Consider the following 10,852-nt stretch of genomic DNA (forward strand, 5'->3'; position numbering starts at 1 on the left):
TAATTAAAAATTATTAACCCCGAATAATGAGTAAAAAAAAAAAATAATAATAATAATGGTGATCACGACGACGACGACGACGATGATGATAATAACATTAATAATAATAATAATAAATACAATAATCAGCCATTTTTTTTTTATGTAATACGAAAGCGTTATTAAAAAATCCGATGCTTTGAAAATATACATACATATATATTATCAATGAAATCATTCAGCAAGTACAAAAGAGAACCTTATCGATAACAATAATAATAATAATAATAATAATAATAATGATTATAATTAAAACTTTAAAACGACGACGATGACGATGATGGTGACGGTGATGACGACGATTTTTTCATATAAAAAAAAAATTAAATTTTAAATTGTAAAATATTATCATCATTATCATTATCATTATCTATTATTATTTATTAACGAGCAGTTATTGAGAATAAAAAAAAAAAAAAAGTATATATAATACAAAAATCATACGCAACAATTTTCATCCATGACTCTGGACAAAAAACAAAACAAAAAAATTTTTATAAAAAAATAAAATTTAAGTACTGGAATTGTAAATTCCCCCCCCCCCACCCCTCTCTCTCTCTATCTATCTTCTTTCTCATTCGTGACGTAATGAATACGTGACGTCATATCAATCGTACCATATAAGAGATTTGAAATTGAACGTAGTAAGAATACGATACGTCGAATGATGACGTTCTTATTTATTTATTTTTTTTCAAATTACTTAAATATAAATTAATAAAAATAATAATAATGATAATGGATAATAATAATAATAATAATAATTACTATTAACTATTTTTTATAATCATTTTTTGATTATTAAACTTAAAAAATGTAACTTCATTGTGATTTTACACATTATTTTTCACTGTATACAAAAAAAAAAAAAAAAAAAAATAGAAAAACAAACCCAAGACCGTTAAGACCATCCATTAAAACTCGGAGGATTATTTTAATAATAATAATAATTAGTGATGACAATAATGACGACGACGACGACGACGAAGCGCACGATGACGATGACACGATGATGATAGTGGAAATATTTTATAATAATAAAAAAAATGAACGTGACGGGGATTAGCTTTTAGCAATGTCCATTGGAGAAGCGTGTTCGATGACGGGAGGAGCCGACGACGAGGGATTTGGTTGTTGTGATTGCGTTGATGGCTTCGTAAATTCCATTGAATTCCGATGCGTTTGCCCTCTCTGAAAATATTAAATGATAAATCAAAAAGTGATTCGCGCGCGACGGGGTGCGTGACGTCACACCGTGACAATAGTCGTAAAAAAAAAAAGAATCACTTACGGGCGGACTTATGGATCTGTTTAAGGAAACCGAATGGGCTTCGCCTTGAGCAGCGGCAAGTTGGGGGCCCAAACCTACGGATTGACCGCATGCATAACACCGACTAGTCGAACCTTCACGTGACAGCGAATTAGCAAGAGATCCACCTACGATGGGAAAAAAAAAAAAAAATAAAATAAAATGAATTCTGAAGCTTCGTCATTGTTTTCCTTTGCGATGACGAGAAATAATTTACCTGGACTTAAAGGCCTTGAAGAACTTGGGCTAGGATTATACGGAATCGGACTGGAAACACCTCTTGGCCGGACGTTGCCCCCGGAACTAACTACCTCATTAAAATGCCTTTCTTCTTCCATTTCCAAACTAAAAATAGGATTTAAACATTACGTTAGTAGTAGACCTAATGTTAAAAAAATTATTTTGAAAAAAAAGAAAATCCCACGCACGCACGCACGCACGCACACACACACACGCACGCACCTAGTTTCGGATTCTGACAATTGCCTGCAGAGAGCTTCCCTTCTCTCGACTTCCAATTGTAATTTCCTTTGCAATCTCAAATTTTCCTCTCGAATGTGCTTTTCTTCGTTGACGTATTTTTGCATTTTTTCCTTTTGTTCCTGTTGTATGTTTGCAAGTTTGGAACGTAAACGGGTCACTTCGCTCCTGAGAGTTTTTATGTGTGTCGAAAGATTGGCTGCCGCGTCACCGTTATTTATATCACGGGGTGATGCTGGATCGGACACCGGTTGATCCAATTTTATTTGTAACATTCTATTATGAAAAATTACAAAAATACATGTAAATGACTTATAAATATTCTCAAAAATTGTCACCCCAAAAAAAATTCAATAGTTTCCTTATGAATAAGTCATAAAGAAATGGAAATCGATTTGACATTTTCATTATTCGTTTTTCAAACGAAGAAATTTTTTTTTTTTTTCTTTTTGTGTAATGTTTTACCTTTTTTCAGCTTCGAGTTTGTCCATTCTTTTCCATAATTTATTAACTAATGCTTCCTGTTCTTGTTCTAATGTGTTTTCCAATTCGACTTTTTCCCTTCTCAACTGTTCCAAATTAGTCTGTTTGGTTAATGTTTCAGCTTCTAACTTTTCTATTTTTCTCATTAATTTATTTACAAGACATTCTTGCTCTTGTTCAAGAGTTTGTTCCAACCTACATTTTTCTTGTCTTAACTACAACAATGATAACAATGAAAAAACTGACATATCGATAACATCATAATAAACATTTTTAAAAAAAATTAGATTGGAATACAAACTTGATTTAATTTTCTAGACAAATCATTTGTAAGACATTCTTCTTCTTGTTCATAATGATGAGCCAATGTTTCTTTTTCCTTTTTAAGAGCTTGAATTTTTTTAAGCAATGTATTGCTTATGAATTCTTCTTCTTGTTCAGCTTTCGCTTGCTGAAAAATTCAAATGAGAATAATAATCACACACCTATTTTAAATGGCCGACTATAATTGTGATGCGATGATGAATTGATAATTGAGAAATTCATTATTTGTTAAACGAAATTTCTTTATGCAAATATCCTTGATTTGGTATAATAATAAAACTACTTACAATTATAACAGAAGCTTGACGTAGAGAATGATTTTCCTCTTGTAAGCATTTAACTCGTAATTTGTAAGTTTCTAATTCTACTTTTAAAACTCTGTTTTGTTGTTGCAACGATTCAATTCTTTTTTGCAATTGTTCTCGAGTTATGGGCGATGGAGGCATCATAATAGGTCCTCCATCGACAGAACTCGAATCACTTTCGCTATCCGCCATTTTTTTTTTCCTCTAAGGAATCAGGAAAGTAATAATCTAACAACACTTTTTTTTTATTTACCAAGCAATTTAATTATCGTTGAGTTATATTATAAATAATTCGAGTTCATGGTTTCGTAAAAACCTAAACCCGGATGATTGACCTATAAACAATAATTAACCGGATTAAAAATTGATTCGATTTCAAGACGTATAATTCACAGATTTGAAAAAAAAAAAAAAAAACAATTCGAGTCTATCACATTCTCGTGCCAATTGAATAAAAATAAAACAATTTTATTACGATTAAATAAAATGTAATCGATTCAACTACTAAATATGTATGGTACTTCCAAATTTCTCATTTTTATCTATGTGTTGAGGGAGGTTTTGAAAAAGCACCTAAAATGAGTCGATTGGGGTCTACAGTTTAAGTTGTTATTTTGTCTGAACGATTGCCAACATTTGAATATTTAAAAAAAAAACTGGTTAACGGCAAACATATTATCTTATTGTCAATAACGTTTTTTTTTTCTTTTTATTTTTTTTAAACTAATAATAATAAATTCGAAAATAATATGATATTATTTATTGTAGGAATAAAATTATTAACATTAAACTTTTGCGTTTATCTACTTAAGTAAATGGATAATAATTTAAATAGTTTTAAAAAGTAATATGAATACGATTTCACTCTATAATTTTTTTTTCGTATGTAAAATGATAATTTTTCAGCAATTAATAAAAGAAAACTGAGAAATATTCGTCTGACTTACTTGTTTACTATTTAAATATTAATTAATAACGTTTAAAAACCTACCCGAGTTGTAAAATGTACCTTTTTTTTTCAGGGATTGTTGAAAACAATTTGCCGCTTTTGTAAAAAAAAAAAAAATTTACCGTTGGCCATATTTCGCCGGTGTTATATATATTTATAATGGCGGTTGTACGAAGTGATTAGTATTAAGAAATTTTTTTTTTTTAATTTTTCAGTGTACTCATCATTTCATATTAATTTTCGCGTCTTTTACAATAGTAATAAATAAAAAAGGGTTTTAACATGAGTAATACAACCGCTTTGTTTGCTTGTTCTCAGTGTTTTACCAGGCATCCATTCGAAGAACTTTCTCCTGGACAACAGTTGTGTAAGGTACGCGTCAAAAAAGAAATTTTTTTTTTTTTTTTCAAAGTTCAATCGTATTAATTTTAATTTAAATTAATTTAAAATAATTTTAATTACGGATTGTAGGAGTGCAGAGGAGCTTTTCCAGTAGTTAAGTGCACGTACTGTCGATCGGAATTTCAACAGACAAGGTAGTTCGAGATAAATTTTTTTTTTTTTTGATTAAATGACAAAATTCATTTGAAGTATAATGTGTATAAATGTTAGGGTTTTTTTTTCTTGCTACCTTGCAAAATTTTTAAAAAAATATTTATTTAATTCGTGCAAGGTGTTTTTAATTATATGTTAAAATAAAATTTGTTTGTGTGTATTTACAGTAAAGCTAACACGAGCACAATATGTAAAAAATGTGAAACGAATGTCAAGCAATTTGGAAAACCCACAGCTTGCGAATATTGTAATATCATAGCAGCTTTTATAGGAAATAAATGTCAGAGGTGTACAAATTGTGAGAAAAAATATGGACCTCCTGTTACCTGTGAACAATGCAAACAAAAATGTGCATTCGATAGGCATGACGATGATAAAAAGGTGAGTGATTAAGACATTTTAAAATTGTTTTTTTTTTTAAAACAACCATAAAGATAAAGGAGGTTGGGGGAAAATTTCCAATTAAATTGTCTTCATATTTTAAATAATGATTGATTATTAACAGGTTGATGGAAAATTACTATGTTGGTTATGCACTTTGTCTTATAAGAGAGCTTTAGCTAAAACGAAACAAAGCGATGCTGAAAGGAGAGCTCATTTAAAAAGAGTAGCATCTAGATCAAAAAAAGATTCTAAGTGAGTAATTTATAATTTTTTTATGTTTTTTTATTTGTAAGTAATCCATTCTATGGTTTTCCCATTTCATTTAACATGTATATATTTAAATTTTGACATTTATGTTTTCCTAATCGCATGAATTGTTTGTGTGTGAATCACTCCTACATGGTTCTCGTACACAATTTTTAATTTCAATTTATGATGTTTCACAATGAGTCAAACTTATTATTATTATTATTATTATTAATAATAATAAAATATTCGAATAGAAAATTTAATTTTAGATAATAATCATGTGTGGTGAAATTATTTAATGAAAAAAAGAAAATGTCGATTGTTTGCTACTCGCAATGTTCCCCATTTATATTTCCCCATTTGTGATATTTAATCATTTGAGTAAAATAATGATGATGATGATGATGATGATGATAATGATAATGATATTTATTAAAAAATTCGACGTTCTCATTCATTCAAGAGCGACCCCCCTCCCCCCCATTGTGTAAATTTTTTGTAATTTTAGACTAAGATCTCACAATAAAAGATTAGAAAGAGTTGACGTGACAAAACTACCGCCGCAATCAGAAAAAGATGATCCTTTGCCGACGAAAATCCCACGTGTCGATTTAGTGGATCCGAATTCGTCTGATCACGTGGTTGCGACGACACAGTTAAAAGAAAAAATTGCTTCTTTACAAAAGCAACTATCAGCTAAGGATGCACAATTATTAGCCAAGGATAGACAAGTGGGTGAAAAAACAAAAACCAAAATAAACGATCTCTCTCTCTCTCTCTCTACCTCATTATTATTTTTACGATTTAGATAACCGAATTAAAAGCCAAAAATTTCACGTCGGAAACGGAAATGCGTAACAAAATGAAAAATATGGAAAAAGAAGCAGCCGATAAAATTGAACTCCTCACGTCAAAAGTGAAATCTCTACAAAAAGAACTCGCAACACTTTCTAAGTCAACGAATAAAAAACTTATGAACGTAACGAGAGAAAAATCGGATTTAAATAGCGGAAGTGGTACCGACAGTCCATCGATAGGTTGAATGAAAACAATTATTATTATTATCATTTACTATCAATTATTTTTATTTTTATTACTTTTATTATTTTATTATTATTATTACTCGAGTAAACATAACACATATGCTGGTAGACGAAGAAAAAAAAAACAGAATTATTTTTTTTTACAAATATTTACGTGGTAAATAATAATAATAATAATTTTAATTTCACCACACACACACGTGAATATATATATTTTTGTATTTTTTCTTTTTTTTTAATTTGAAAGTTTTTTTTTTAAAAAATAATAATGATAATAATAAGAAGAAGGGGAAGGGGAAGGGGAAGTGAAAGTGAAAGGGGAAGAAGAAGAGTGACAATGACCAGCTAAGTTTTTCTTTTTCTTTTTTTTTTTTTTTAATGTTAAATTTTTTTAAATAAATATCTAAAAGTTTTTTTTTTTCTTAACTTTATTTACTAATATTATTATTTGTTTAGATCGTTGGTTGAATGTTTAAACAAAAAAGAAACGAATAAAATAATGATGAAAAATGAAAAAAGAAAAAAAAACCCCATGTGTTGGTCGCGGACGCGCAAAGGAAAATTTTCTCCTCCTCCTCCTCCTATTCCTCGTACTTCGTGAGTAATTGTAATGAAATTTAAAAGAAAAGAAAATTATTGGAGATTTTTCCGTCGGAAATTTTCCGTTTCAGGTTTTTTTACCTTTTTTGTTCAGGTTTTTACCGACATTTTGTAAATTTTCCAATTTTTGTTAATTAATTAACTGGGAAGAATATTTTCCGAAAATATTCTATATCACGACACACACACACACACACGATGAAAAAGTTTTCTTATAAATAATTTCCCGGATGTATTAAATAAACGAATTACGTCACAAAACCAAAAGGTAATCGATTATTGATTGATTGATTGATTTTATACGATGGTAAAAGGGAAAAGGGTTATTTTAGTGTATTATTTTCTCACTAGAGTGTGCGAGTGTTTTTTTATTTATTTACACTCGTGGATAATTTTAAAAATTTAATTTATAATTTTATTAATTAATTGATTAATTATTATTAATATTATTATTATTATTAGGGTGGGGATAAACATTTATTTATTTAATAAATTTTGAAATTGGGTATTCACAAAGGAATTGTTAACGTCGAACGGGAAAATATATCCGTTTAAATGCAAACGTTTAAAATAATTAAAAATGGCGGCTGTCTTTTATTTAATTAATTAATTTTTTTTTTTGTAAATGTAAATAGATCAAAGGAAAAGTGAAAAATAAAAAATGAAAAAAATGTCGTGCAACAAGTTAAAAAAAAAAAAAAAAAAGAAGCAACAAGAAGAAAGTGTGTTTTTGTGTTATTGGTGGCGCTCAAAACCGGAAATCACTTTTGCTCAAGTCAATGAAAACAAAACGAAACGCAAGAAAAAGAAAAAAAGGAATTTTTTGGTTGTTGTTGTTGTTGTTGTTGTTGTGTGTGAATGTGTGTGTGCGTGTCGGTTTAAAAACCGTCAACACGCAGTCGACGCGATTTCTTCCTCGGATTCGGTTTTTTTTTTTCTTTTTTTTTTTTTTTTAATTTTTATATTTTTTAAAATTTATTATTAGTATTATTATCATTATTATTATTATTATTATTTTATTTTTTTAGTTTGGGGAAAAAAAAAAAAAATTTCCCGGAAAACGCGTAAAACGACGAGGACGAGGACGACGGCGACGACGACGGCGGCGGCAATTTTCACACGATAACTAACGCACAAATTATTATTATTATTATTATTTTATTTTTGATTTAATTAACGTTTCCGGTTTCCGGTTTTTTTAAAATTTTAATGTGTCGTATTGAAAACGCAGAAAGAAAATTAATTTTTCACTGGCGTAATTAATTACACACTAGGGGGAAAAAAAAAAAAAGGTAAATGAAAGAATTTTCTTTTTTTGCATGAAAATTATTATTATTATTATTTATTACGTAATATTATTATTATTATTTATTACGTAATATTATTATTATTATTATTATTATTATTATTATTATTATTATTAATTTATCGGTAATAAATTACCGTTTTTTTTTTTGCATGCACGCAAGTAAAAAAAAAAATTGTTTTACAACTGACAAATCATCCGCCCCCCGCCCCGTCGGAAAATGACTTTAAAAAATGTTCAAATAATAATAATAATAATAACAAAAACGTAACAAGGAAAGGTCGTAAATTTAATTTAAAAACCTGAAGAAAAAAAATAATAATAATGATCGAAAGGTTAATTTATTATCTCGGGGGAAATGGGGGGAGGGGTGGAGGGAGAAAAGGGGAAAAAAAACTTTTAATGGCCGGTAATTTTCTTGAATGAATGTTTTTGGGGGAAGGGAGGGAGCGGGGGTTTTTTGTATTGTGAAGGATTTCGAAAGTGAATTTTTTCCTTTGTTTCCTTTTTTTTTTCTTCCCCCTCTTCCCCTTCCCACCCCCCAATCGTGAATTTATTTATTAACTATTATTATTATTATTATTACTAACATATATCGATGATGGAAATTTTTTTTTCTCATTAATAAATTCCTGAGCCTTTTTTTTTAACCATTTTTTCCCTTCCTCCCACCCCTCTCTTTAACCCTTATTCCCGTCGTTTTTCTTTTTTCCTTTTAAAATTTACTTTTCGGGAGGGAGGGGGAGGGGTAGAGTGGGAGAAACATTTCATTTTCTTTTCTCTACAGGTTAATTAATCGTTGAAAGGTAATAAAAGGTTTGTCTGATTAATGCCCTTTTTTCTTTTTTTTTTCTTTTTTTTTTCTTTTTTGTCACTGTTCTGAGAATTTAATCTTTTAAATTATTATCATTATTATTATTATCATTATTATCATTTTGTACGTTTGTGTTTAACTTGTGGACGGTTTTCCTTTTTTTTTTCATTATTTTAAATTTAACAAAAAAAAAAAAAAAATTAAATAAAAAGTTTTTTAAATGAAAAAAAAAAAAAAAGGTTTTCAGGTTAAATTAACGTCGTTTGTCTTTTTTTTAAATAATAATAATAATGATGATGATGATGATGATGATGATGATGATGATGTTAATTTTCCCTATTGCTGTTGATAATTTTTATGCTGTCGTGACGGCGTTCGAAAAAAAACAGAAAAAAAAGTAATTTGGAGGTAATTAAATAGTCACGCAATTTCGATATACATATTTATGTACATAATTATTGACGGGCATTATTATTATTATTATTAATATACACATTGAATTTGTTGTTTGTCTGATTGTTTGTTTGTTTGTTTGTTTATTATTGGTGATTTTAAGACCGGTATTAAAAAATTTATTATTAACAAAGTGAAAATTTTAATTAATTACGAAAAATTTACTTTGTTTAAAAGGTTAAAAGGTTAAAATGTTAAAATATTTATTAATAATAATAATAATAATAATAATAATAATAATAATAAATAAATTAATTAATTAATTGAGTTAGTTTTTTAATGAAATAATTTAATTATTTATATACGTTATGTGATTATAATTATCGTCGTCGTTTGTTTTTATTAATAAATGAAAGTGCGTGCCTGTGCGTGCGTGTGCGTGTGCGTGTGCTAAATAATTTTTATTTAAGCTAAATAAGAAAATGGAAAAAAATTATTTTTTGTTTCGTTTACGGTTAATGAAATAAATACGAAAAGAAAATTTTATTTTCTTTCATGTTTAGCTTATGGGTTTTTTTTTTTTTCCAAATACAAAATTTTCCAAATCATTGAACGAATGATTCGATTTTAACATTTAAATTGAAATATTTATTTATTTCAATTGTATGTAAAATTAGATAATCGATAAAATAAAATTTAATTTGTTGATTTTTTAATAAACTCGGGGGGAGGGGAGGGGAGGGGAAAAGAAAAACAAACTTACGATAATAATAATTTTAAAATAATAAATTGACGTAATAGGAGTATTTGAAATTAGTGCGTTGTTGTTGTAGACAAAAATTTAATGGAAGTATATTTATAATAATAATATTTCGTACGATAAAAACAAACGATGGTTTTGATATTAAGAAAAATATTTCGATGAAAAAAAAATAATAATCAAATCTGTACTGTATTGATGGATATCTGTCGTGAATTCGGAAAACGTGGATTGAGACTAAAGACACGACTTTTCTCTTTCCCACTCCACGATACTTACGAACCTACGTCATAATTTCAAAATGGCGTCAATTAAGAAGGAGTGAAAATTGTAATGAAATATAAATTTGGAAATGGAAAAGATTTAGTGAGATTTGTAATACTTCGAACGCGATAAATTTTCAACATTTCTAACGAATATCGAATGGGAAAACGATGGAAAATTTTGACAAATCCACAAAGCTTAAAATTTATAACAAAAATAAATTGTGGATTACACGAGGCTCGTGTGGCAAAATCACAAATGTGTGAGTATGACAGTTATTTTACATCAATTTTATTTTTTAATTAATCAGTAATAATAATAATAATAATTTACGTATTTGATTTGTAGTTGGTTAATTTTTTCTTTTTTTAAATACTATAATTAATAAATGGTAATAAATTTGAATGTTAACGGTTTTATTCGACACCGAATGAAAGCGTGGGTGAGTTCAAAAAAAAATTATAAAAAGATACATAAAAACATTTGATTAAAACGTATGTGATAATCATTTTAAAATGTGTTTCAACGTTATAAACATTCTCTGGTCTTGACATGAAAAGAAAAATCATAAAAGAATTTTCCTTTTTTTTTTTTT

The 10,852-nt window shown here is 28.0% G+C and overlaps 2 protein-coding genes across 2 annotated transcripts; one reads left to right on the forward strand and one right to left on the reverse strand.

The window, feature by feature from the left end:
- Positions 1-1,108: 1,108 nt before the first annotated feature.
- Positions 1,109-3,132, reverse strand: Phum_PHUM607030 (coiled-coil domain-containing protein, putative; the record flags this gene model as incomplete). The annotated part of the gene is given in 8 exon segments (XM_002432922.1): positions 1,109-1,443; positions 1,566-1,693; positions 1,713-1,730; positions 1,829-2,104; positions 2,294-2,526; positions 2,613-2,762; positions 2,795-2,813; positions 2,870-3,132. 8 exon segments carry the CDS (start codon positions 3,130-3,132, stop codon positions 1,109-1,111), a joined length of 1,422 nt encoding a protein of 473 aa, XP_002432967.1.
- Positions 3,133-4,171: 1,039 nt separating this feature from the next.
- Positions 4,172-6,119, forward strand: Phum_PHUM607040 (protein FAM76A, putative; the record flags this gene model as incomplete). The annotated part of the gene is made up of 6 exons (XM_002432923.1): positions 4,172-4,261; positions 4,361-4,425; positions 4,612-4,825; positions 4,950-5,080; positions 5,586-5,808; positions 5,886-6,119. The coding sequence occupies 6 exons, from the start codon at positions 4,172-4,174 to the stop codon at positions 6,117-6,119; spliced, it is 957 nt and encodes a 318-aa protein (XP_002432968.1).
- Positions 6,120-10,852: the final 4,733 nt, after the last annotated feature.

Source organism: Pediculus humanus, genomic scaffold, assembly GCF_000006295.1.
Source record: "Pediculus humanus corporis 1103172108318 genomic scaffold, whole genome shotgun sequence".
Classification (NCBI taxonomy): Eukaryota; Metazoa; Arthropoda; class Insecta; order Psocodea; family Pediculidae; genus Pediculus; species Pediculus humanus.